Genomic DNA, 27739 nt, shown 5'->3' with positions numbered 1-27739 from the left:
GATAAATTAAGCTTTCCTGTAGTCCCTGCAGATCTATGCTTTAAGTATCTGAAATCTAAAGCGTCACGCACTTACGTACACGTGTGTACCCGAAGTTGATACATGAGGTAATGATTTCAGCAGTCAGCTTTATGGAGATCTGTTAGATACTGGGAATGAGGAGAAAGAGCAGGACAGAGAACAAAGGTTACACTGGAGGTAACTTGTAGGAAGCAGCGCAGTTGGGTGAAGATTAGATCATTTCTGCACAAGGAATCTTTTGTCCTGCAGAAAAATACGTAAGTTGCGATGTGCTCTGACAAGAAGAGGCATTGCTGAAAGCAGAGACCAAATCCCCAGGTCTCCTAAGAGATCTGAATCACAGATATGCTGCACTGCAGAGCGTTTTAATGCCCTGCTGTACACAGGAACACTCTACACTAGAAAACTAACAAAATGTGAGGTACAGATGAGTTCCAAGGGTTGAGACGACTTCAGAATAGCTCTGCTATTAAAGCTATGATGTAATAAACTTCCCAGATCTCTGTGCACTGAAACTCAACCATTCCCAATTATGCATCAGATACCATTATTATAAGGCCAATCTGCTTGGAAAAATTTGCTTGCAGGTTTAGATTCCAGAAAATAATGAAACACCACAAAGGTAAGAATCCACCACTATTTGTCTACTTGACGGAAAAAAATAGCAAAGCACTGCTTGCAAACCTGCATACAGATCATAATAGCTACATCCCATCCCTGCTAATCTTACTCTCATGCAGCAATTGCGAATCTCTCTTTAAGATCTGTTTTCATATCACTACACTGACATTACTGAGCACTTACTGCACTTGTATTGCAGTAACACGATCCACATTTCTCAAACTAAAAACTCACAGCTGTGTAACTATTGACGATTTGAACCACGGATATACATAGAATGCAACCTCAGAAGCAAGGATAGTAAGAATATTCACTGATACCCTTCCTAGAAATTTAAATCAAGTCACACTGCAGCTCATGGCATTTGTAAAGAACACCCACTCACCCTTTCCTGTTTTGAACATAAAACATGGAAGAGTTATCTGAAATCAGCATTTCCTAGTGACTGCTTGCAGGGAGGGGCATGAAAACAATTACAACAATTCTGTCCACAGCATCTGAACACAGCTGTGGTTGGAGATATGCAGAACATGAGAGGTGTGGTTCATCTAGCAGGGATGTGCAGCACTATAGTTCAGATGTTATCTGAAATATTCTTACGTGCCAGCTTCCAGGAGGTTAATAATGACAAAATACCTTAACCAAAGATATTTTTATTGGGTTCAGTATTCAAGCATCATTAGGTTAAGGTCTTTTTAGAAAAGCAAATCAATAATCAAAAAAAAAAAAACAAAACCAAAACCAAAAACACCCAAACTTACAAATGACAAATGGTACAGGAAGATTAATTTGAAGTAAGATTTTATCAGGTTTGTGAAAAAAAATTTACCGAGAGCCAGATTGTGTTTTGAATCTAAATTACTGAACAACATATGAATATAATACTCCATTTTCAAAGAAGCAAATATCAATTAAATGCTAGTCACCTGAAATTGACAGTAGTCTCTTAATATAAGGCAAAAATAGGAACTGGCTTTTTCTTTTAACGTACACTAAGTACAGTCGGCAGCAGCTGCCATATGCTTCATCAAGATCTTTCTAAAGCAAGAGCAGCAGAGGATGCTGACTCACGCATTAAGACCTTCTCAACATACTGACCATTCCACAGCAATTCCTGAACAAGAGCCTGGGCTAAGGACTGGCTGAATGCTGCAGTGTCTTTGCTAAGTGTGTGCATCATTTCATCCTCACGCACCACAACCACACGGCAGTGTTTGAGCCGTGTGACACAACGCGCACTGCAGATCTAAAGGAGTGTCAAGAGACAGAACACTGCAGATAATGCCATCAAATGCTCTGTGCGATCTTCCATATAATTGTATTTACGGATTTGTGTGAATTTTTAACAGGTAATGACCCACTGAAGACATTTTTACAATATTTATTAGATTATGAATTTATAAATTCAAGGACTCAGAGGCACATAGTTTAAAAGGCCAAAAACACTGAAACTAATGAAGTCACAGAAATCAGAATATTTGTGGACATAATACCAGTAAAAAATAAAAATCACATCCAAACTAAAAGCGACACTTCTTAAGAGTCATCCTTCAAAGTTAGCATAATAAAAAGTTCTCATTTCCCTCAAAGAAAAATAATTCATCCCACCTACCAAGCTAGAAAATCCTATTTACAATTGTACTTTAATCAGAAGTATCATTAAGTTGCCTAACACAGCCGGTTCTACTCTGCCATTAGAATTCAACGTTTATTTTAAGGTATCGTTGTATTTACAAATGCATAAATATTGTAACTCTGATCTTCACTGAGATCTGCATGAAAACAGGCTGTTAAGTCACAATATAAACGTGTTAGTGGAAGAAAGTGTTTGGGGCAGCTGCATATTCAGTATCATTCTCAAAGAACAGAAAGCCAACACTTCTGATAAAGCTCAAGTTCATCACGGAGATCAGGTCTGTAAGTTATGCTCGTGAAGGTTTAACCTCTTCTGTGTTAATTCTTGACATTGGTTCTTTCAGTCAACTTTCACCACACTGTAGATTTTGGTTACAAACCAAAAGCATGCAAAGAATCCAATTGTCCCTAAAAAATAAAAGGAAGGTTACATATTAGGAAAAGTTACACAGCAGACGTTAATTTCAATCTACGTATGCAATGTGCTATGCGTACTCTTCAGTGACCCATCAGATCAGATCAAGTTAGAGATGGAACCCGGCCTTTACAGGCATCAACTGATCTGTACGTACCCAATTTCCACAATCAGAAAGATGTCATGCAGAACTCATTTTAAGTCACATCATTTCTCTTCCTACCACTCGTTTTTCTTGTTTCCTACCAAAAACGTGCTATGTACCATAGAAATAAATGCTTCTGAAATACATTAGGCAGTCAAAAGGCATGAACAAACCTGAGCTGAAATTTAAGGACAGGGACTGTTTCCCTTAAGAAAGGAGAATCTCTTTATGAAGTTCCAACAGACAGATTGGCAAAGCCTAAACATATCGACTACTTTGCATGCAAAAGAATATTTCTGTTAAAACTGCTTTGCTTTAAAGCACAGCTTCAGTCAGAACGATACTGCGCTTAAAAGCAGCTCAGAACAGCTGTTACAGGAACCTTCACCTCCCACAAAAAGTAGGGCAGGAAAAAAACCGTGACAATTATCAGATTTTTGCCTGCATGCCTCTTATAAAGCCATCTTTTGAAACATCACCTTTGTTTAAGATCTGCTAAGAGGCACAACAGAAGCTGCATACTAACTCATTCAGTACACGAGCTCGTAAAGAACCATGAATGACATCCCAGTAATTTTTTTTTCTTCACGCTTGCTAAACTACTGATGTTTAACTGACTCATTGACTGTGATACGTAGTTGCAGTCCCAGCTGCGAATCAAAGATTTGTCATGTAGGTCCCGGTATTTTGCCTGCTGAGTCTGATCAATGACCTGGAATGCAGTATGGAAGCAAGTGCCTGAAGCATGTGCTACACTGACATAGCAGCAGGGCACCATCAGAACCCTTCCTGATCCTGACAATTTTTAACAGATGAGTAAGCAACAGCAGAATAGTTTTGATACAACAATTATGATTTTCTCTTTTTAGCTTCTTTATCATCCTGACACAAGAAGTCAGTTGCCTTTAGGAGCAGTTTTTGCTAAATTGCCAGTATGGTTTTACATTTAAAAATCTGGAGAACTCAGTACCCCTTTAACACGTTTCTATAAACCCTTATCTCAGAGTGCTTCAATGCATCTCAGAGAACTGGAAATGTTGCCTTGGAACACAAATTAGCGTGCCAAGCTAAACAGACAGAATTATATTATATGCTCAGAAATACGACTGCTCCCTTAAATTATGGGGTAATTTACCCTTACTCTTGTGGGAAGTAAAAAAAACCATTAAGCACATGATGCTTCAAAGTTCTAATCCTACGGTTTATTTTGCTTATATTCTCCCCTAACTTCTACACACAAACGGAATTACAGAGCATGACTTGCATCTCCACTGTCCCAGTTACAGACAGATAACTACTACAGAAAGCATCTAAAGAGGTCTAAGACTAAATCACTTATTCTTTGTGTCCCTGCGAACACATCCTGAAAAGCATTTCCCAAATTCACTGGCAGGCACTACACAGCCAGTTGGTGGCCGTCAACTGAAAGCGAATGTGTGAGCAAAGGAAAAGAGTTGCACTGCACACCTTTAAAGGCATCATGTGACATGACTGGCTTGAGAGAACAAGGGTGAGTGAAAGATGGGAATCATATGTGGAAGGTACAGAAAAGCAGCTAAAACAGAAGTCTCAGCACAGAAAATATGGCCCCCTTTGTTTTCTATGTAAATGCAATTCTGGCTTTGGCCAGAACTGTTCACAATTAAAGGCAAACATACCGAATATCTATTAGAAAAGGTAATGGAACTAAATTAAAGATCATGAAAAAGTGAGGCCTTGTGTAAGTCTATGAGACTTTAAGCATACATCACAATGTTTAAACATTGATATAAGTGAAATCACAGAATCATTAGGTTGGAAAAGAATCAGTAAGTCTAACTATCAACTTGACAAACCAAGACCCATCACTAAGCTTCGACCCCATTGCCACATCTCTTCAGTGCCCCCAGGGCTCCACCACTTCCCTGGGCAGCCACTTCCAATGTCTGTCGCTCTTTCCATGAAGGAACTCTTCCGAACATCCAACCTAATTCTCCCCTGGCACAACTAGAAGTCATTTCCTCATGCCCTATCACTCGTTGCCTGAGAAAAGAGACCAACACTCTCCTCTGTGCAGTCCTTTCAAGTACCTGCAGAGAAGGATGAGGTCTTCCCTCGGCCTCCTGTTCTCCAGACCCAAATTCTCTCAGCCACCCCTCACAACTCTTGTTCTCCAGTCCCTTCATCAGTTTTACTACTCTTCTCTGCATACCCTCAAGCAACTCAGTGTGTGATCTCAGCAGTGCTGCACACAAGAGGACAATCGCTTCCCTAAGTCCTGCTGGCTACACAATTTCTGATGCAGGCCAGGAGCATCAGCATTGTGCACTTGTTCCTAGTCAAACAATCATGTATTCTTAAGCTCTGTACCTCAATGAGACTATTAGTAAACCCAGATCAGAAATAAAAGGTTAAGAGAAAGTCAGAGCAACAAGTAAGAGAGAGCGAGGAAGGAAAACAGAATCTGATCTGTGTCTTCAGAACAGCTTGCTAATCAGCACACAAAATACAGATAAAAGACGATATGCAACCTCCAAAACATTCTAGCAAGGCCAAAAGAAGTTAAATTGGCTATTTAAAAGACACGGATGCAAGCCCAACACTCTTGGGACAGAGCTTTTTAAAAGGTTTTTTTTGTAATATCACGTTCTCTCTTTCCAACCATCGGTGACCCAAGAAACTCCTTGGAGGCTTTTGTTCCTGTTCCTTATCTACATTCAGTTGTGGACTACAAACTGCTTTGAAGCAGCAAGCTCTTTGAAACGAGTGTGTGATGTTCACTTTAAGAATAAACATTCACAAATGCCACCCATCTTCTCCAGTTAAACATTTTTTCTTCTCTGTGTTCAGTGGAACTGAAAATTCTACTTATAATGGTATCTCTATTAAAAGCTCTGATGGCAAACCATTTGTGCTCTAGGAGGCTGCAAAATATAGCCTGCAAAGTTGTGTGCATAAAGCTGCATCAAAGCTTTAGAAATCATTAGGTTTTCTTCATAAGCATGGAACCATTTTAATCATTTTAAGCATTGATCAGTTCAAAATAGCTTAAAAAAATATACTACTCTGTAGGGAATGCTGGAACAGAATTAAATATTTTAAGTATTTCGAGGAATTGCCACATGGTAACTTTTTTCATGAACATTTGAAAGCAGAGTTCCTGTGTCCTCCATCCTAAATAAGGGACAAGCATATCTGACTGGAAATTCCTTTCTAGTATTGAAGATGATGAAGAGGGAAGATTGTCACCCCATCTCACTAATGAGCAAAGAGCAGTGCAGCACTTAAGACACACGCTTGCCCAGAAACTCATAATAAAGATGACAAAACTCTAATAACACTGCATAAAAAAAAAATGTCTCTCTGCCCTTCCTCTGCCATTTCTTCAGTGCAACAGGAAAAGAGTTACAAAGTTCCAGAAGGAATCAAATCAAGGGAAAAAAAATCACAGTTGCATATTAAATTTGTAATCTTGTATCAAGATAAAGCTTGCCAAGGCTTCTCCTAAGGAGAGCTGAAGGTAAACTCAACATTTGAAATCAAAGTTCAGGTACTTACCTGTGAAAAGGAAGAAGATCAAAACCATAATCATGGTATAACCAAAATATAAAATGGTGCTAGCTGTTCCTGTGATTTGCAGTTTAGAAAAAAAATAATGTATTGCATATATTAGGAAATAAACTGCAGTAAAACCACTAGTGAGAAATGAACGCCACTGCCAGTGATAGTCCTAGAAGTGGGGGGCAAAAAGAAAGACGTATGAGTACAATTGCACATACCTCTAATGATCTGATTCTGATACTGAAAGCAAAGCTACTGGCCATCTTTCTTCTACCATCACTTTATCTCAAAGTAAGCTTTCATAGTTTTGATCTACAGCAAAAACTATAAAAATCAACAGTGCTTTAACTACATTATTCAGAACTAGAGATTAGAAGGATCTCTATCAAGTAGGCAAAAAAACCCAAACAACACAAATAAGCCCAATCTACTATTGTAAACCATGGAGGTTCTTAATTACTTCCCTTAATTATCCGCCCAGGTTGGGCAGATGAAGGAATGCACTCTCATTAAGCAAAGTCAGTGGATAAATCTTCAGAAACCAGGAGGTGAGACTCTGAAGGTGATGTATCTGACTCAGTGGCACTCAGTGCAGGGTTTGATTTATTATTTATTTCTTTACAAGCTGTGCCAGAAGCAGCTTCACTTCTTAAAGTCTCGATTTAAGGATATTTAATACCGTATTTAAATGTTTATGTCAAATTCTGTTAATGCTTATTTCCAATTATAGAAGTCTTTAACATTTCTTGAAGCATCCTTAAAGCAGTACTAAGTATGAATACTGATGAGTATTTCTTACCTCTGCACATAGATGGAAGTAACAGAGCAATATGGTGGCCTCAGAACACGTGATAACCAAAATAATGAAAACCAGAAACAGGAAGCCAAACATGTAATACATCTGGTGAGACCTAATGAAGAGAGTTTTCAAAAAATAACCAGAAAAACTAAAATGGATATTGTACTGGTACTATTCCTTCGTACACAGTAATATCACCTTCACCTTAAGGTAGTTCCTTTCTCACTGAGGCACTATTAATTCCGTGCCCATACAATTAACCAATTTGCTTTCTACATCAAGAATAAGAGCTTCGACAGCTCAGTCTGAAAACAGCGAGAAAGTGAGCCCCAATGCTGCTGCTGTTTGGGATTTTAGGGAAGAAACTGACTACACATAATGAGTGAAATTACAGTTCCAGTAAAGTCAACATGACCTCTTCCACTGAATTCAGCAGAACTTGGATTTCACCTCACATTTCAATCAAAGGGGCAGAGCTGCAAAATAATAAGAAATGTCAAATGCTTCAGCTGTGTATGCTGGGCAGAAGCACCTATTCAAGGTTCAGAAACAGTTTAAAGATCCCCAGTAACTAAACTGTGCCAGGAGGAAGACAAAATCCTTACAGTAGATTAGTCTGTCAGCGTGCTATGAACTCACATCAAAATTCACTTGAACTGGAGTAGCTGCATTACTTTTGATATTGAACAGAATTACTCCGTGATGCCTTTGAAAGGAGAACAATTTTGGGGAACAATTTGTAGTCTTGCTTTCTACCCCAACAATAAAAAGCCTGAACCAAAACAAACACCCTCAGATCACATGCTTCCTTACGACATGCTTACTAATTTCAAGTTACGTGCATGTATGTCAACTTTAGAGCAGCTTCCACAAGAAGGCCGAGTAGTCTGAATATCTGTCTGAATATCATGAGCCAGCTGTAAATTGCTATGCTTATCACAGTACCTTCTCCATACACCTCAGCAAGCGACACAAGCACTGAGTATCTTCTAACCCACAAAATGTTAAAAAGATGTTAACGTTTACATCTTTAATGAGCCAGTATTCTGGTAATTCTGTAATCCTCAATCAGTCAATGCAACTTGAATAAACTTTCACATTAAAAACTACAACCTATTATGACACAGAAGGTAAAATTTAGGTTGCAGTTAACATACCAAATACTGTTCAGAATGAAGAACAACTGGATAAAGATGCACCCAAAAGGCAGAATCCCTCCCATGATAATTCCAGGTAATGGCTTTGTATAGAACGACTGCTCAGGAATCTGACGAGGAATTTGATTTGTGCGAACAGGGTGTTCAATAGCCTTCAAACAAAACAAAGACATTGCTAGGTAAGTAACAAGTCAAACTACACCACTACTTATTTTGCTTTCTCTTTGACAGGAGAGCTGGCAGAAGTCTATTCACACATTCTGAATATGCACAGGCTCATCTACCATTACATGTGCGCTTTCTACCAGTTCAGCTAACAAAATCTGCAAGGCAAAACAGCTGAAAGAGAGCTCTTACTTAAAATACTGCAACACATATTTTGAGCCTCCTCTTTCATGACTGTCTATGATCTGTTGTGTAGCTGGAACATATTTCTCAGTGTTTGGCTTGGAAGTGGTGGTGCTGCACTCTTGGTTTCTCCTTCTAGAAATCTCTGCATCTTGTTTTTCAGGATTTACTTCAAGAATCACATTAGGGTACACTTACAGAGTGAGAGGATTCAATTTGGCAATTTTGATTTACTTCAATCTTGAATTCAAGTCTAATTAAGCTACATGCACAAATCAGCATGGTGGAAAGAAAAAAATTAAGGCAGATGAATGCATACTTTGCCATCTTTCCCCTTTCTTACAGATCACCTCAAGGAAATCGACAATTTCAGCTCAGTACTTGCTTTCCTGCTTTAACATATTTGTGACACCATTCACACTACCTTGTCAGAACCCTCCCTTTTTTTTTTTGTTCTCTCAAGGAACTGTCTCTGTACAGGTTTTTTTTTTTACTTACAAGGTTTTTTTGTTTGAACTTCCATCTGGTTAGCAGGAAAAAAAAATCCACTGACTTTCAGTTAAGTAAAATAAGGTAACTACAATTGACCTATAAAGCTTTCCAGTATAATTAAACATTTTTCTGAAGGCATTCCATCAGCTCTGCAGAGAGCTGAAATGAAGGTTGCCTATACATGGGAAAAAACATTAGCCAAACTTACAGGTCTTTAAGCTTGTGGGGCACAGTAAGCCACTTTTCAAGCAAAAGAAAACCACTGATTTCACTGCTTAGGGTTTGGTCACTCATGTCACAAAGAACCCTCATGTAAGTAAGAAAACAGTTTAGGAGGAAATCTCAGTTAATTCAGTTAGTGTCTGCCAAGCAGCAATAATCATTTACAGAAGACTTCAGTGAAGGGATTTCACAAGAACTCGCAACTTCATCGGAAGATGACACCCTTCTCGTCTCAGACTCTGTAGACAGAGAACAGCACCAAAATGCACAGGGGAAAACCAAACAAAATACCCACAAACGCATAAACTGCTTTCCTTTATACTTGGTTGGGCCAACAGAATTTTCTGTAATGAGAGAAATAGTAATGAACATAAAGAATGCCCGGATCTCTGCATTACCTTGAACAATCGTTCAATCCAATACAGTGATAAGCCTGATCAGTGCTCAGAAATATCACTGCAACTCAACAACTTAATATCCACGTCTTGGAATTTCAAGATCAGGTACACAATGCAGTTTTAAAGAAAGAGAACAGGACTGGAGTTGACAAGGTGAACTAGATTAGGTGCTACCTCAGTCATAGCCGTATATATATATATAAAAAAAACCAAAAACAAACACAACACTGTATATCAAGAAATACTTACATTTTTCTTAAAGCCAAAATAGGCACCAATAAACGTCAGTGGAACAGATATGCAAAACCAGAGTGCCAAAATAGCAACCAAAGTACCAAACGGAATAGCTGCAGAAGAGCCTTCTCCCCAGAGAATGAGATTCATGATAAAAAAATCCGCAAACACGATTCTGAAAAATACATCACACACTCAGGGCACAGAAATACTTCTTAATATTTAAAGGTCTTCACAAAACAATAGAACCGTATAAGGATTTTAGTGCAAATCTCCTACAATCAAGTGACACAAAAAATATCCAAATGAAGAGGTCAAGCTTAGCGATTCTTTCGTAATCCAGTGGGATTGAACTTCAGCAGGAGCTGACATCCCAACTAAGCAATTTCAAATATATGCTTGTCTTAACTACACTCCAGGGTAAGACTGCTTGCTGTGATTAAAGTAGAAGAATTTAACGCAGCGGTTATACAGTGTATGACACCATGTAGGACCAACTATAGCGCGGTCAGAAAGACAGCACAGAGAGGAAAAGAAAGCAAGGAAGAACTACATCTGAAACTTAACAGCACGATTTTGCTCTTTCTTAAATCAGTTTTTTCATGTGGCAAAAGTAAACACGGAACTTGGATAAAAAAGAACCAAGTATGACATGCCACTGACACAGCTATCTTTGTCAAATGCACCTCCATGCTTTTACAGCTTCTGGAACAAAGGGACACCGTAATAAGATTTACTTATACAGCTGAAGCCAGAATATTAGCTATGCATGTCAGAGAAGCAATTTAATTCTTTTAATCATGGCTATATTCTCAACTCACCCAGGACAAAGGAATGATGTCAGCAGGACATTTGTTTTCCATTTCTCACCTCCAAATGCTATATTAAAACATTTGACAGTCATCAAAACGTGCATTAAGCTCACAACTATTAATTTTCCAGTCCATTTAGCTGTTACACTTAGCTTGCAAATACTCAAATAATGTCCTATCATGCTCAAATTTCGAACAGTAAAATAAATCTTTAGTAATAACAAATTCCTTCATCGTATTGCTTGATCACAAAGATTCAGAGCAAAGAAAACTCTCAGATGCACAAGAAAAACATTCAAGTAAATAAACCTGGCCTCTGACCACTTTATCTAAGGAAGAAGATTTGAAGTACTTTTAAGTCTTTAAAAAACAGTTTAAACCTGTTATGATCAACAACCTCAAGTTCTCTAGCCTTTGAACAGTTTCATTAGAAAATAATATTATATATTATATATATTAGCATATATAAATATATAAATATTAGAATGTAATATTTATATAAATACGAAAAATGAGAGCTAAGCTGCTTTCTTGAAATAACTCTTGTCTAAGAGTTTTACAAGTTAGGACTAATGCTCAAAAGAACATCACTCCTTCCTGTAAATCTTAATGGCATTAAGCACTGGTGATACCAAAAGACCTAGGATAGCTTTATTTAAAAAAAAAATAAAAAAAAATCCTTAAGAGTTTGTACTACACTGATAAAAATTCTAGTCAGAGAACTTCCAAATGAAAATATCCCACTGGAATTCCAGCTGAGCAGTGCCCTCATGACACATTTATTTATGTGTTTTTTAGTTTTAAGACTCAGCAGTGATTATGGTTGGAATGATTTTAATTACTTTTCTGTTCCTTCAAAAAATTCTTGATAGAACACAGCATAGGTAATTAATATTAATCAGTTCTTTTCAACTCATGCTTCACTTTTTAAATGCAGCATTAAAAAAACCTTTTAGAATTGGATAACTGTTTCAGTTGTATTTTGCTGTTTAAGTCTCTCAGTGCTTTGCTGGCACACTGCAAGGAAAAACATTCATGTTGACACGCTCTACCATTCGTTGCAACAAGAATATCTCTGGAGTCATCATTGACTGTCTTAAATATTTAGTTAAATTGTCAAATATCAACTGAACTCATGACAAATATAATAGGAAATATAATTCTTACCACCTCCACTAAAACTACGGAATTCGGTTTGCCATCAAAAACTTCAAATTATCTTTAAAAATACAAAACATCCAGCATGATATAAAGAAGCCCCAAAGCACTGTTGAATGTAGTAGCATTTAAGTCTCCTTCTATTTAAACAAAATTGGTTTGAAGAGAAGTTCAAAAATGCCATCACTGCCACTGTGGGAAAGCTCCCTTCAAAACGAAGGCTCTTCATCCAGTTGGTGCCCCCAGGAAAATTATAAAATAGTCAGAAGAAAGCGAAGAACTCCAACACTAACTTTCAGGTTCAAGATCAGAAATGAATTCTCTAGCACTGTGTCTTCAGAATTATAATAGTCCAAACAGTCCAAAAAAACAAACGAGCTTACTCAGTCATAAACAATCTTGTACCTCATGTAAGGTAATTGACATAAGGTATTAGAATAGTGGATGGCACACTTGGACATAAAATAAACCAGAAGGTACAGGTGCAGACTAGCTCTGGTCAGTGGACAGGCCCTGAAAGGATATCTAGTTAGGGTAAGGGGAGGAAACAGTAAACCAACTACTGCCTGGCGTCCAAATATCACTGGGATGCTGCAGCCACAGAATACTGCTAATTCACCCCACATCCAGTCTGAAAAGCACTATTCTCCCAAAAATTGAACTAGCTAAGAAGCAGTGACAAAAATCTCAGGCAAGAACAGAAGTTCATTATTGGGAAAAAAAAAAGTTATCAAACAATGTCAACAGCTAAAGCTAAAATCAAGTTAAGGGTCTGCATTCCTCCAGCCATAGGAAAACATAAGTACAAAATCATCAGAAGGAATTAGCATTAGTAAAAAATAATTTCCCCCGTAACTCCATAAGCACATGGCAGCAAAAGCAATTCAGGGTCTCTAAGCACGATCACATCAAAATCAGTTTAACCGTGTCAGTATTCCATACTTATTTTCTGTTAAGATAAATACATTTCTCCATCTTGCCCTGAGGGAAACTACAAACCATTCCATAAAATAAAAGTCAGTTCTATGACGATAATTTACTTTAATGAACTTAAGCCCTGTCATTTTAAATAACTTTTACTTACATTTGTAGAATCTGGCAGCAACATAACCTGCTGGAGTCCCAAGCAGTACCCACAAAACTACAGCACAGGTCATTAGGGCTCCCCGGTTAGCAGGTGACAAAAATCCCAGGCAAGCGAAAACTATGAAGGAGATGCACAATTTAAGAACTTAATTACACACTGGACTTAAAGCCAGTACACCACTTACTGTACCTAAACTTTAAGATAAAAACTTGTATGTCTACTGTATCAGCTCAGCTGTTTCTAATCTTAAGACTTTAAGACATTTGTAGACAAAACCGTACTGCTCTTTTTACACGCAATTAGCACTGAAAAGATGGTTTCTACAGAACCAACTCCTTCCCACTTTATTACTTACACAGGGTAACAAAAGTCATGATTAAGATCTGCGTGCCAGAGCCTAGGAAAACAGACAACAGCATTCCTTTTCTCGGGGGCCTGAAGATATCACCATGAACCAGCTTCCAGCCAAATTCCTCCTGCGCATCTTCCTGTAAAGGAAATCCAGCTATTTTCATACAGTAAATCACACTTGCGTAGCCTGTAACAAAATAACTCCTCGTAGAAAGAAATTACATTATAAATACACTTGAGGAGGTACATTTCAGACTTACAGTGGAATCCATCTGATTGTATCTTGCAATGTCTTTATGCAGCGTCCTCAACATAATCATAGCAACCATTCCCGACAGAAAAAGGACGATCACCAAGGAGTTCATAATGCTGCAATGATTGAAAAACAGCAGCGAGTCATCGTCCACATCTCAATGTTAAAATATTTGGGTACTGTATGCTTGAAGACAAACTTTCTTCTCACCTAAACCACTGAATATGAGTGTGAGGCATGGATTCCAAAATATAATCCCATCTTGATGCCCATCTTATATTTTTTTCTTCCTGAAAGAAGAAACATCGGTTTCAGACACAACCAGAGTCCAACTTAAATTCAAGAGTTTATATTCGTGCAAAGCTATCTTAAATCTCAGGATGAATTGAAACTTAATTTGGAATGGCTTAAATGTAATATTTACAGAATAACAACTTAAAAACAGACTTAAGAGTTGACCATAGACTCTAGAATAAAACATTTTCTGAATAATATTAAGACCCATGCCTTCTCAGAGCATGAAGTTTTCTGTTAATTCCCATGAATTCAGATAACTAATGAACTAATTGAGAGCACAAATTTTTTTAGTGTATGCAAGTCAACACACTCCATACTCAGAGACAAAGCTGTGCTACGTGAACAGCCTTCAGCCTGAAGGTCTCCTTTTTGAACACAACTGCCCAAGTTACGTCCTGCTTTCACACAGCTTCATGCACCAACTACCAATCCAATTACTGTCAGCTAAAGCTGCAAGACAGGTGGGGAAGACAACGCTACAGACTTACGTTGTTAACAGAAGGAAATTTTTTCCTTGCTGTTTTTCAACTGATGACACTTATTCAGACTAAATATTCATGTATCAGAAACACTTCTAATACAACATGTCTTCATTTTACGTTTCACAGTAAACATGGAAACAAGAATAAACAGTGCTAATCACCTGAAGGTTACTATTAAACAAACCATCAATGCCACAATCAATGAATACAAACGGCCACGTGTTTTTGTCACAGGATGTTATTTCAGTAAGTTAAGCAACAGCACTTTGTAGTAAAGCTGTTTGTGAAGATTAAAAGAACCCCAAAGCAATGAATTACAGTACGCAGAAGCCAAGATCAAGTATCTAGTTCACAGAGGCAGTAAAACCATATCTCAAGGCAAGCAACAAGTTTCTCATCCTTATCAATAATTCTAGGACAGAATCACATTTTTCTTCCACTTATACTCCCTCAATTCCTGTCTTCCTGAGCTGATCTGATCCACTAACCTGAATTTCAGAGGAATACCACCATGTCACATAACATTATGCACAAGACAGTAAAACACACATGCAGCTGGGCATGCCACTTGTATAAGAGAAGCAATACAGGTCTTGGACTAATACTTGGACATTTTATCATTATTATTTTTTAAGGAAATTCCATTTTAAAAGGTACATCATGCTTGTTCATCCTAATAAGACACATTTAAGCACCACTGGTCCCTGCCTTTGCCCAATGAAGTGTTTCTGTGCCTTTAGAGAATAGAGGGGTGAAGAATACCAGCTTCTTAAGTTTCCTACAGATGTATATGAGAAGACCACCTTGGGAAAAAACATAAAGCTTTTCCTCTAGGACTGCTTACAGCACTAATTTGCCAAAATGCACAGTTTCTCAGAGTTGGAACTTAGAGTGAGAAAAAATCTGCCAGACAGTCTAGACAGACATAGAAAGTGTGATTCTCTTAAAAGCTGCATAAGCATTTTTCAGGGTGCGTGGGGAGGTATGCAAAATTCTAAGGCATGCATTTAGGTCCCAAGTCACATTTCAGTTTAAATTAAGTTTTTAAACCACAAACGTACTGCTCTGAAATAATTTTAGCTATCTTTATAATTCTGATTATTAACACAAAAGATTTGATCTTAAGAAGTAACTAACATAAAAAAAACCTTAGCACTCACCTGAAAAGTTATTGAGTACGTATAAGCAATTTTGACTTCTCCATTAGCCTTATTGCTTATATCCATAGGCACTCCTGAGCAATCAGGGTTGTCTGGATGAGTATGCTTGTAACTGCAGGAAGAAAAAACACAGAATGAAAGCTGCATCACTAACACCACCATTAAGATATCATTTGCTTATCTTACACAAGCATCAATTTCATCCCCGACTCTTCCCTTAAACGTTATAATACTTCTTAATGCCTCCACTTTTAGAGCTCCCAAGGAGCGTGTCACAAACTGAGGACATCAGGACACACAAACTGTTGGCACAGAAGTATATTTCCTAAAACATATCTACAGAAGAACACACTCTCTAAAACGCAGCATCAGTAATAATCAAACCAGCTGTAGAAAGGCCACACAGATACCTGAACAACTGATAGCTATATTTGTGCTATCACTGCATTCAGATTGCTGAATTCATCAGAATTTGCACTCTAATTACTCCTGCCTTTGGCACTGATGATGATACGGAACATTCTCTACTGGGGTTGCTTCCCTTAACACATATTACTTTCAAATTTCATTTTATCTTTTTTGGCACACGTAGGAAATAGTGCACAAAGATCTACAGAACTTACAGAGTAAGATTGCATCAATCCTCCATCAATCAAGAGGAAAGCTAATGTACACATCATATATCTGAAAACATTTCTCCAAACCAAAGCAAGAGTGCTGGGATGGATCACTGCTCAACAACAACTTATTTCTGAATACTGACCTTTTTGGTTCAAGTTTAGCAGCAACAAGTCTTGCTCCCAGAGCTTCATTCTCCACAACATGGTAATATATCTTTATGTCAACGTGATTGAAGATATAAAAAGTATCTTTTTCATGAAATTCTGACTAAAATGATTAAAAAAAAAAAAGTTAAAAAAATCAAGAAGATAAAGACACCTGAAAGCCTTACAAAATTTAATTTTATACTGCATAGTTTTCCTGTCAAAAAGTTCTCCCAAAGATGCACGCACAATTCTGGGAATACAAAGACAGTGAACTGCTTTATTGCATTAGAAAAAAAGCTCAGAACTACAGGTTGAGAGCAGAACTTCACCTGAGATGATAGAGGAACTGACAACGTTTCCATGTTACTCAACTTAAGCAGCAAACTGAATTGACAGCTATGTGACAACTTTCATAACCAGATGCGTTTAATAAACAATTAGCTCTTTTAAAACACAGTGTATGTTTTTCATAGATTAAACCAAACCTTTTAAGCCAACGCAAATCATTGCTGTCTCTGACAGAAGCACTTCCATGTTTGAAACCAAAGATTCACTGTAAACAACATTCAATATGTTGAACAGACATCTCAGGTGAAGGGATGTTTCAGTTTGAAGATCAGTCCATTAAACAAGTTGTTAAAAGCTTTATGCCTACTGCAGCTTTGTTAGTCCTTCTTCAGGGTGTTCTGTCCCCAGCCCTTTCTACAGAGGGCCCTAATGAGAAGCCTGGGTTTTATTTTTCTAAGGTGTTCTTCTACAGTCTTTCAATTACTCCTTCAAAAGTTATTACCCTTATATTAAAAACAAATATTTAAACAAGATTAAGAAATGTTGCCAGATTACATATTTGATCACAAATCTACTTCAACCATCCAGTTATATGGAGTCTCTGAAATCAATTCACTATGCAGGAAAAGAAACAACATTAGAAGCTGGTAAGTAAAACAAAAGACCTGCTTCTTAGTCATCACCTCTCTGTGGAAAAGGTCTGGGATAACCTGAAGACATTCTACATTTCTTAATGCATTCTTATCTGCATAACACTAACAGTGCATTTATCTGGAATTCTACTAGTTAACCCAAAAGGACCCATCTGACATGGAAGAGAAGCTTCACTCAGTATTCTTATATATTGCCTTTTTCCACCAGTCCACATCATTTTAAGAGAAGCACTCCTTCAAGAGCTAGTAGTTCCCATGCAAAGAAAAAAATATGCCTGCAAAAACCTGTTTCCGTGAAACACTTCTATCTCACAGCAAAGTAAAATCCAAGTTCTTCAAAGTATAGACATCACAGAAAATGAAGGACAATGTTTTTCTCCTGCATTCCATGTATTCTACACACTATCCACATTCTTCTCTTTTTGAGCCTTTCTGTATTACTACATACATCACAGAGGAGGCAGTTCTTAGACAAGCTGAGGTGAGATTAGAGATTGTAGTACCTGCACATGTATCAAAACATTCAGTTTTAGGGGAACAAAGATAGTGAGGACTCACCATAGAAACAGGACACAGACATTATAAGCCTTTAGAAAAGTAAAAAGAGGATATTATAAAAAAAAATCCAACTCAAACGTACATTAATAACACAGGCATCTTTTGGACGGCCATCTTCTGTAATGTAGCAGCCAATGGGAAAGCCTGGATTGCAGAACCTCTGGCCATCTTCAACATCGTAGCACCAGGTCACAGGCATGTTGTCCACAATCCTGTGAATTATATACTGACACTTCATCACCTTTCAAAATATACAGCATCATGCAAATAAAAATAGACAAATCCATAAGTAGGTGTTGGAAATACACGGCCCACTCGGTGACCACCAAAGCATTCTATTTACTGAGCCAGTTTCTAAAGTGCCCCTACAAACACAGATCAAATCACAAAGCTCTTTCACTCTGAAGGCACAGGAATGAACTGTTTCATTATTTTTTCTTTAAAAACAGCCCAAGTCATCCAGGAAAGCAGCTGAAATGAACTACATCATTTCCAGTTTCTCCGAGACAAAAACACAAAATAAAAAACTGCTCACACACTACATAAACATTATTAATCCTCCAACTTTCTAACTGCTCTTCAGAAATACTGCTCCTAATAATACTAATAATGTTTCTCGACACTGCTTGAAGCATCTCCAAGTTCTTTCCATGCTGCTCTGTATCCACTCACCAACCAGCCCTTGCCCATTTTTAGGATGGCCCCACCTCAGGTGTGAGACCTTGCACTTGGCCTTGTTCAGCTGCGTGAGGTTTTTATACAGGCCCACCTTTCAAGCCTGCCAAGCTCCTCCTGGATGTCATCCTTTCAGTCCAAAACACTGACTGCACCACACAGCTTGGTATCACCTGCAAAGTCTCTGAGGGTAAACTCAATCCCACTATCCATATAACCAATAAAAATATTAAACAGGCCCAGCAGGGACCCTTGAAGGGCACTGCATGTCACTAATGTCTGCCTGGACATTGAGCCATCAACTGCCAGCCTTTGGATGGGGCCATCCAGCCAGCTCCTTATCACTGAAATCCCACAAACCTTCTCTCTCCCATTTAGAGACAAGAAAGTTGCATGGGACTACAGCAAAAGCTTTACACAAAGTAACATGATAAAGATACTATCCAACATGCTGCAAATAGTGCATCTATATCTGTCTGTATCTATCTATCAAAAAAACAAACAAAATCCACTAAAGACATACTTTTAAATTGAGAGATACTCATCATGCTCAATTTTCTTTTTGTGCAAGAAAAGCATTAAGAATGTACATTTTCATGTCACAAAGTGTTTTAACTATCTGGAAGATAAATCCCAAAAGCAATTTATTCAAAGAAGATTTAAAATTGAGCAGCCACCCTTAAAGCATCGTTAATTGCTCCCAGATACATTTGTACAGTTCAATTAGTAAATGACACACGTGAAGACACGAGACAACAGCCAGCTCTTGAGCACTGCCAAACCAAAAGAAGACATCTCACCAACTCAACAAGACAGGCTTTTGTAGCACTTATCAAGCTGCTGAATATTCGTTACAATTAAGCACTCCAGGATTACAGTCACTAAGCTGTTAAGGTTAACAGATACCTGCTAAGGTCTCATTAGGTACTTCACACACAACTAGGACTTCAGTCAACAATAAAGAACTGCTAAGTGACACGTGGTGCCTTTGCTGATAAAACAATAACGAGGTCTGCATCATCCCCACCATTAGCTACCATACAGAGCTGGGTTAGCAATATTGACTCATATTGACACAATGGAAGAAAGTTTTAAAAAAGCCCCTTTGCAAACCACAACTTGTAAGCTCTCAGTCTCCAGCAGAGCTATGAACGGCAGTAGCAACAACCAAATCTGACTTGCCTAGCCATGCTGTACAGGGCACAATTAAGCTGCAGATTTGCAGCTATTCCAGGTGCAAGTCATTACAGTTGGTTCTCATTTGAAATTCTAGCTCCATAACATGTGCAAGAGGTTGGTTTTGTTAGCACCTCCATTTCGTAAAGCACAAAAACAGGTAACAGATCAACCTACTGCAAATTACTTTGGTTGGGATAAAGGTTTTCCCCTGCATCTTCTGCAGCAGAGGCATACAAAGCTGCCTTCAAGCTGCGATGCTGGAACAAATTGATAACTTAAGAAGCAAATCATTTTTCAGTGTTAATCTTCACATTTGAAATGACTTGAAGAGATTATACACGAGGAGCAAATAAGCTATACAAATATTCTTACATGTCTTCCAAGAACATCTGGTGATGAACATGGTGAGACAGGATATCAGCGTTGCTGTTGAGTCCAATTCAGTGTGTCAATTACTAATCTTATTAAGTAGCCTTGAAAGCCTTAAAAGTACTTTGCACCATCTGTGTTCCCCTGAAATGTTATGACACATTGAAGCCTGATAATAAACCTCTATCAAACCCTCCCTTATGCTACACCTTGCTGATTGCCACGTATCTGAATCCTATATTACACTTCTGAATCACAAAATGCAGCCACTTCCACTCTGTGGATCTGTGGTTGATGAGGGACTGCTGTTACTGTAGCAGACATAAACATGGATACTTCATGCCACTGGTGGCAAAGCTTTACAGCAGTAGAACTAATGCTCCAATTGTTTCATTTTTTGCTATTAAAGTAGTTAGAAATATAAGAATACAGAGCACTCCAAAGGAAAGTTTTCCCACTGAAAATTGAACAATTGAATTGCAACATCTCTATCAAGTTTGGGGTACAGACTAAAAAACATTCTTAAATATGCTAAGTACATTTGTGAACTGATGTAAGCAGAGAAAAGTGTTTGTTTTGTGATAGCATCACAGCTTTGGGAAATTTTTCATTTCATTTTTCATGCACGCACCAAAACACTGACAGACTTTAAAGGTTAAGCATTATGCCACACCAACACACACCAGTGAAATTCAAAGCAATGCAAATTTTATAAACACATGCAAGATTTAAAAGAAATATAACTAAATGAAGTATCTTTGAAGACCTACTTATTGCAGCATTAAACAGATACACTACAAATCCCTGCAAAAACAGCTGCATTTTTCAGAGCTCCTTTATTTACTCCCCTATTCACTTATATAAACGTGCAGCTGCTGCCTGTGAACCTCTCATCTAGTTTATCAGCTTGCAACCTCACTGATTTTCCAGAGATTTCCAAGAAGATGCAGCTCAGTGAGACAGTCTACCCCTAGACAGGACAGCATCAGCTTCCAAGAACAGCAAAAAAAGCACTCACTGCCTATTCACTGTGGATGGCTGCATTGAAACTGAACAAACAAAATGTGGTATTAGAGGAAAAACACCTAAATGACAATGGCAACATTCAACATTTCACCTCCTTTTTTTACTAATATGTTCAGAATCGTTTAATTTAATTAGATGAAAACCAGTTTTTGTTTCAGTGAAGCAGGCAGTATGTAATTGGAATCATCTGGGCAATATTAATTATGCTTATTCCAAAGACATGCCAAAGTGAAAGCTCAGACAACTTAATGCCAATGTTGTTCCTTCTACGCTTGCACCTAAAGGCTGCTGTTAGCACAGAACACCAACATAAAAGCACTACAGACAAATATCCATGTATGCCACCTACAACATCTACACAGACCCTGCAGATAAACATTTCCCAGCTCCTGGATTTTGGTGCAGAGCACGTCCTAAGTCCTAAGTAAAAAAAACAGCATGACTTCAGCATCTACATCCCATATGGCCTCACCCTTATGGGCCATCAGAAGAGAACCTCAACATCCAAGCTGGAACAGAGCCCCAGCACATTCCAAGATAATTTAGATTATTATTTTTTTTTTTCAGTTTTATTTTTTGTATCTGTTACAGAGGGTCTCAGAGAACAGAAAAAGATTCACTGTGTAGGTGTTCCTCAAGTTAATGAGCTCATTTTCACTGGCCACCTTTCATTTCCATATCCTATACAAAAAAGAAACTTTGCACACTCAGAACTACTGATCCCATCTCTTGGGTACAACATTACAAAGAGTGCAAAGGCTTTTGAAGAGAGTAAAGATGACCTAAAAGTAGACTGAAAGTTTCAATTCTTACCTCCAACCAATTTCTATGCTTACAGGTGCAAAGAAATAGCAGTACTTTACAGTGAGCAGACAGCAGAAAAAAAAAAATAATCACATGCTATGTTTGGAAACATACTTGTTTCCATGGAGTAAGCACTCATTCCTGGTGAGTGCTCTTAAGTAAAAATAAATAAATGAAGACATTAAGGCAACATACAAAAATAACTTTTGCAAAAACAGGACAGTAATGGATTTAGTGCAAAAGCCTCATGTTGAATCTGTATTAACATGCAAATACAAAATGACCAACTACATTAATTTAGGTTTAAGTTAGATATTAGGAGGAAGCTTTTCACACAGAGGGTGGTGATGCACTGGAACAGGCTGCCCAAGGAGGCTGTGGATGCCCCATCCCTGAAGGCATTCGAGGCCAGGCTGGATGTGGCTCTGGGCAGCCTGGTCTGGTGGTTGGTGACCCTGCACACAGCAGGGGGGGTTGAAACTGGATGATCATTGTGGTCCTTATCAACCCAGGCCAGAATTCTATGATTCTATGATTAATTATCAGCAATATATTAGACTAACCAATCCATGAATGATGTCAACTTACCAATGATGCTGATAATTCAGTAGCATACTTTTTTTCAAAAAATCTAATTTCTGCTTATCCTCTGCCTTCTTGGTATCATACGTTTTTGTACAAACAGCTTTACATGTCTCCTTCTTGTTGAATGTGAACTACAAAAACAAAATACATGTGAAAAAAATTAGTAAAAGCATGTTGCTGCAATTCCAGAGTTTAACAAGTTTTCCCCCATACACTTATTACTGTGTATGCTAATAAAAAGAATTTTCAAAACTATATACATTGACATTACAGAGGAGCTTTTCATATTGGCACGTACTATAAAATCCCTTCGTGATCTTAGAGCACATTGTAAGATCCCAATTTTTGGACCCGGTTTTCAAGAGTAAGAGTACTCAATTTCCTCTAACAAGAGAGGAATTTCAGCTGAGAAACAAGGTTCCAAAGACAGAAGAAAAACTCCGCAGCATTTCAGGCCACAAGGTTTACAAGCGGGGTTGGTCTCTTCTCACTGGTGACAGATGACAGGACAAGGGAAAATGGCCTCAAGTTGTGCCAGGGTAAGGTTAGGTTGGATATCAGGAAACATTTCTTTACAGAAAGAGTTGTTAAGCACTGGCACAGGCCGGATGCGTTAAAAAACCGTTTGGATGTGCTGCTCAGGGACATGATTTAGCAGTGGGTTGTTAAGAGTTAGGATAGTATGGTTAGGTTGTGGTTGGACTTAATGATATTTAAGGTCTCTTCTAACCTGAGCAATTCTATGATCCTATGCAAACTTAGGTTAAATTGACAGATTTCTATTACGTGGAATTTCAGATAATGAAATCCTAAAACGCCCTAATGAAAGGATCCTCAGGATTCTGACCTCTTTTGGTTACACTGGATTATAAGTATTAATAAAAGCCCTTTTCACAGAACAAACCCTGTAAGGAGACGGTTCTATCCTCTCTCCAAACAACACTTGGCCAAGGTTTTCAGATGGACGTTTCTTCCCTTCCGCTTGACAGAAATCAAACCTGAGTTATAGAAAAGATAGCAAAATTAACAAAGTTTAGTAGATGCGCACGTCAGACCCAACAGAGTACCTCAAATCAAAACCATCATCACAAGTAAAGGAACTATATATATATAGTTAGTATAGTATATATATATATATATATATATATATATATATATATATATATATATAGTTTCTTACTTGAATCTGTCAAGTATGAAAATCACAGCCCGGTTTGGGGGAAGTGATACAAGTTGCAGCTTGATTAATCCCTTAACAGATAACCTTTGTTCAGACAGTGGGAAGGGTCTGCTTCTTTGTACTGAATAGATAAAGGAGGCACCTGAGACTTTGTATCTTATGGAATATGTAGGGGAGGCCTTCAGGAAAGGCCTCTGAATGCACAGAAGCTGAGGACCTTTTTCATGCAAGACATGCGGGACTGGAGGAGAGCATCCCCCCCACACCCAGCGCTATTGTTAAGGGACACCTACTTTCTAACTCTCCACCTTGACTCTTAGACAGTTTCTCAATTCTTCTGGTATCAGAAGGAACAAGAAAAGCCCTGAAGTCAAGCCTCTCGATTGGCTATTCAGAACTCAGTTTATATTAACTAGAGGAGAATAAACGTTTCCTTTAGTAGTTGCAGATTTCCTATTTGTGCAGGAATTTTAAGCAGGAATTAAGGCTTCACATCATGTCATGACAGTCCACAAAAAAAAAAAAAAAAAAAAAAAAAAAGAAAAAAAAAGCATGCAAATCGAATTCTTGGAGAAAATAATAAAACAAAAGCATCAAAGAGCTGTTTCACATCAAATGCCACTGAATAAAAAAGTTACAATACTTTCAGTCACTGAATCTTTTAATAGCACACCTTCCGGATACCTCCTAACTTCAAGTGTCCCGTGCTTATATGCATTAAGAAGTGGATACAACTAGTGCTTGATCTCTTCGATATGAAATAGCAAAGTATTTTTCCAAGCAACAACTTTACATACTTGCACAGATCACAGACATATTTTGTGTATTCCCACGATGAAAACCGAGAAAGCATTTAACACCTCATTAAGATAATTGATGGAAAGTTCACACCTCGTTACCACTTTAACTCATCTGGCTATAGGCTACTAAAGACAGCAGTAATACTTTGCCCTATAAAATTACAATATATAGACAGGGAGGGACATGAGAGAATCTGCAAAGAAAACCAAGAAATAGGGAACGAAAAACCCATTTCTTGGAAATTCATTCGAGATTCGCATATTGTTTAATTAAAAAATGGAAACAAAAAAACGAAAATGGAAAAAATAAAACCTAAAATGGAAAAATAAGTGGACATTCCTTGTTTGGAAACAGCTAAATCAAGGCACTAATAACACTTAAATGCAATTCATCTTGTCGAAAGAAGTGAAAAGCAGAACGACACAGACATGCAAGATACTTACGCAGTATATTCGTAGGGAAGGACAGACTCTACAGAGTCAAGCCTGTTCACAAACAGCTCGATTCCAGACTGAAAGAATCAAGAGAGTCACTGATTGTATTTCATCTGTGCTCATATATATTTTGTATACACACACACACACACACACACACACACACGTAGGCTCTTGTGTCAATAAAGTAAGTGAAAGTCTCACACTGGGCAGATAAGAATTATGCAACTCTATATCTTGAAATGCACATTCTCACATAACGAATGATATCTGCCAGGACCATGAATTAAATGCTATCTGAGCATGGGGAGAACAGAGCCCACATGACAAAACCACTAGAAGGCTAACATAAGCATGCAGACTACAAGATAGCAAGAAATCAGATACAAGAATAACACAGTTATAAAACTGTTATAAAACAGTTGCCAGTTTTAGTTTAATGCAGCAGCTGGAGTGATCTTAGCCATCATCAGAACTTCTGCACAAGAAGTCTCACAAGGATACGGTGAAAAGCACAGATCAGATCAGTACCTGTGTACTGGTCCACAACTTCATTTCTGAAGCAATCAAAAACTCAGCTGTGGGGATTTAAACAAAATCTAAAAATCTCACATGGGGGAGAACTCAGTATTACTAAATCAACAGTGGCAACTGTCAGAACTCAGCTAGAACACATGAAAAATTAACGTTGTACAAGGGAGCTTAATTGTACCCACTTACACAAATATTATGCTGTGGCAATTATCTGATTATGCACTGTCTCCTCCTCACTACACACTACACTAAATGGGGACAATTCAACTGAAAGAACCATTCAGACCTACTACATGCCTCTATCTCACTTTGTACATAACCTGGCTAGCACAAGGTAGAGGAATAACAAGAAATGGCTTAACTCAGAAACAGATTTTCAGAATAATACAGCTGATGAGGTTATCCTAAAATGTTCAGCTAGCCACTAGTGACAGATTTATATTAACTGTCTAATTACACATTTATAAAGTTATGCATTTTCAGGATAAGGATTCAAACATTTTGTGGACACTGCATGAGGGGGGGAAAAAGAAATAAAGCAATGATGCCTGAGCAGGATCACTCCATAAGCATCTCAGGTATAACGAAAGGACAGCAGGCAACCTGCTTTGCTTAAAAATCTTCTAACATGACCCTAGCATAAACTAGGAATAATTTAAAAACAGCAGTGTTTTTCAGGGATGCTCTGAAGAACTACAGAGTGCAGCTTGAAAACTTTAGCCTGTAGGTGAAGAAAAGTATTTCTTCAGGAGGGCAGCATAGCACTGTAGCAGGTGGTAGATGTGCTGTCCCTGGAAGTTTTCAAGGTTTGCTTAAACAAGGGCAGAGCTGATCAGGTCTTGTGCTGGCAGCAGTCTTGCTTCTTAAATAAATTTGTGATCTCCTGAGGTTGCTTTCAAACACTACTTCTATGATCCCATAAAACAACATCCACAGAGCATTCTGGTGCTATGACAGAAGCAGTGTGGAAAGAAGACTGAAGGAATCCATGGTTACCTGTTTAGAAGAAGATCTGACCAGTCAGAATTAAACAACACACTTGAGAAAGATGAGAAAAGTACAGCTGCTACCATTTCTGTCACAACAGCAGCAAACAGCTTCTAAAGCTCACCCAAAGGAGCAAAAACTGCCTTAAGAACACACCCCTATCAACAAGCATCCTCACAAATATGCCACTCGGTTATGTGAGAAAACTTCACCAGTTTTCTCACCAGTAAGCCAGTATGTAAAGAACTTCCCCCTGACATCCAACCTAAATCTTCCCTCCCTCAACTTCAAACCATTTGCCCTTGTCCCGCTGCTATCTACCCTTTCAAAGAGTTGATTGCCCTCCTGTTTGTAGGTACTGAAAGTAACTTAAAGCATCACTGAGAGTTTAGGATCAGGGTGCTTGGGACAGGGAAGCTCTGTGCTGTGGACTCGTGACAGCCCGGAAGACACAGCTGTCACCGCACACTCACCCTGGCCGGTCACCTGCCTGCGACCTGCAACCAGCAGCTGCTAACCCCTGACAAACGACCAGCTGGAAAGGCTCGCTCGGTGCAGCACGTACAAGGGCCAGGAGATGGGCGGGCCGCTCCCGTCTGTAAGATGACAGCAACTCGGGAGAGGAGCCGGCAGTCGCACCATCTACTAACGCGTTACCGTCAGCCGTCACGCTTCGAGCCGCAGCGAGCTCAAACTCCTCAGGGCGGCAGCCAGGTAGCAAGAGAAGAGAAAAAGAGCAGCGGGACGCCCGGCAGGCTCGGGCCGCGCAGTGAGGCGGGACCCAGGGGCGCGGGAGGCGCCGAGGCCTCCCCGCCTCAACGCGGCCGCCCGGCCCCAGGCCGCCCCGGCGGGCTCACCTTGCACTCGGGCTTCTCCTTGGAGGGCTCGCAGAAGTTGACGGGCGCCAGGCCCGGCAGGTAGAAGCCGGCGGCGGGGTGAGGCGGCGCGGTGACCGCCAGAGCGGCGACCACGAGGAGCGGCCGCAGGGCCATCGCTGGCGGGCGGCGGTGGAGGAGGAGGGGCGGGGAGGCGGCTCCCTCGGCGCCTCTCGCGCGCGCCCGCGGCACCAACGGTCGTTGCTGCGTCGCCCCCCGCCTCGAGCGGCCGCCGCTTCCGGCTTCTGGCGCTCGGACACGTCACCCCGCGCGGCCAGCCCGACGGGGGCCGAGAGGGAGGGGGCGGGGCGTGAGCGAGCCGCGGGGCCGCTCTGCACGTTCGCTTCCGGGTTGCGCCCCGCCCGCTCCGGTTGCCATGGCGGCACGGGCCGGCCCC

At 39.2% G+C, this 27739-nt stretch overlaps 1 protein-coding gene across 1 annotated transcript; it reads right to left on the bottom strand.

Moving 5' to 3' along the window:
- Positions 1-1275: 1275 nt before the first annotated feature.
- Positions 1276-27459, bottom strand: TM9SF2 (transmembrane 9 superfamily member 2). Its single transcript, XM_042867497.1, has 17 exons — positions 27325-27459; positions 24956-25023; positions 23436-23529; positions 22535-22662; positions 17976-18105; positions 16391-16515; positions 15628-15739; positions 13899-13978; positions 13696-13804; positions 13440-13572; positions 13082-13201; positions 10849-10906; positions 10043-10202; positions 8334-8485; positions 7177-7288; positions 6375-6546; positions 1276-2685 (listed from the first exon to the last, which is right to left on the bottom strand). The coding sequence occupies exons 1-17, from the start codon at positions 27457-27459 to the stop codon at positions 2618-2620; spliced, it is 1956 nt and encodes a 651-aa protein (XP_042723431.1). The 3' UTR covers positions 1276-2617.
- Between the last annotated feature and the right edge of the window lie 280 nt (positions 27460-27739).

Source organism: Lagopus leucura, unplaced genomic scaffold (assembly GCF_019238085.1).
Source record: "Lagopus leucura isolate 7727_CA_CO unplaced genomic scaffold, USGS_WTPT01 Super-Scaffold_100001, whole genome shotgun sequence".
NCBI lineage: Eukaryota > Metazoa > Chordata > Aves > Galliformes > Phasianidae > Lagopus > Lagopus leucura.
Note: the sequence above shows the minus strand (reverse complement) of the source record. Positions and strands in the feature narration are given on the sequence as shown.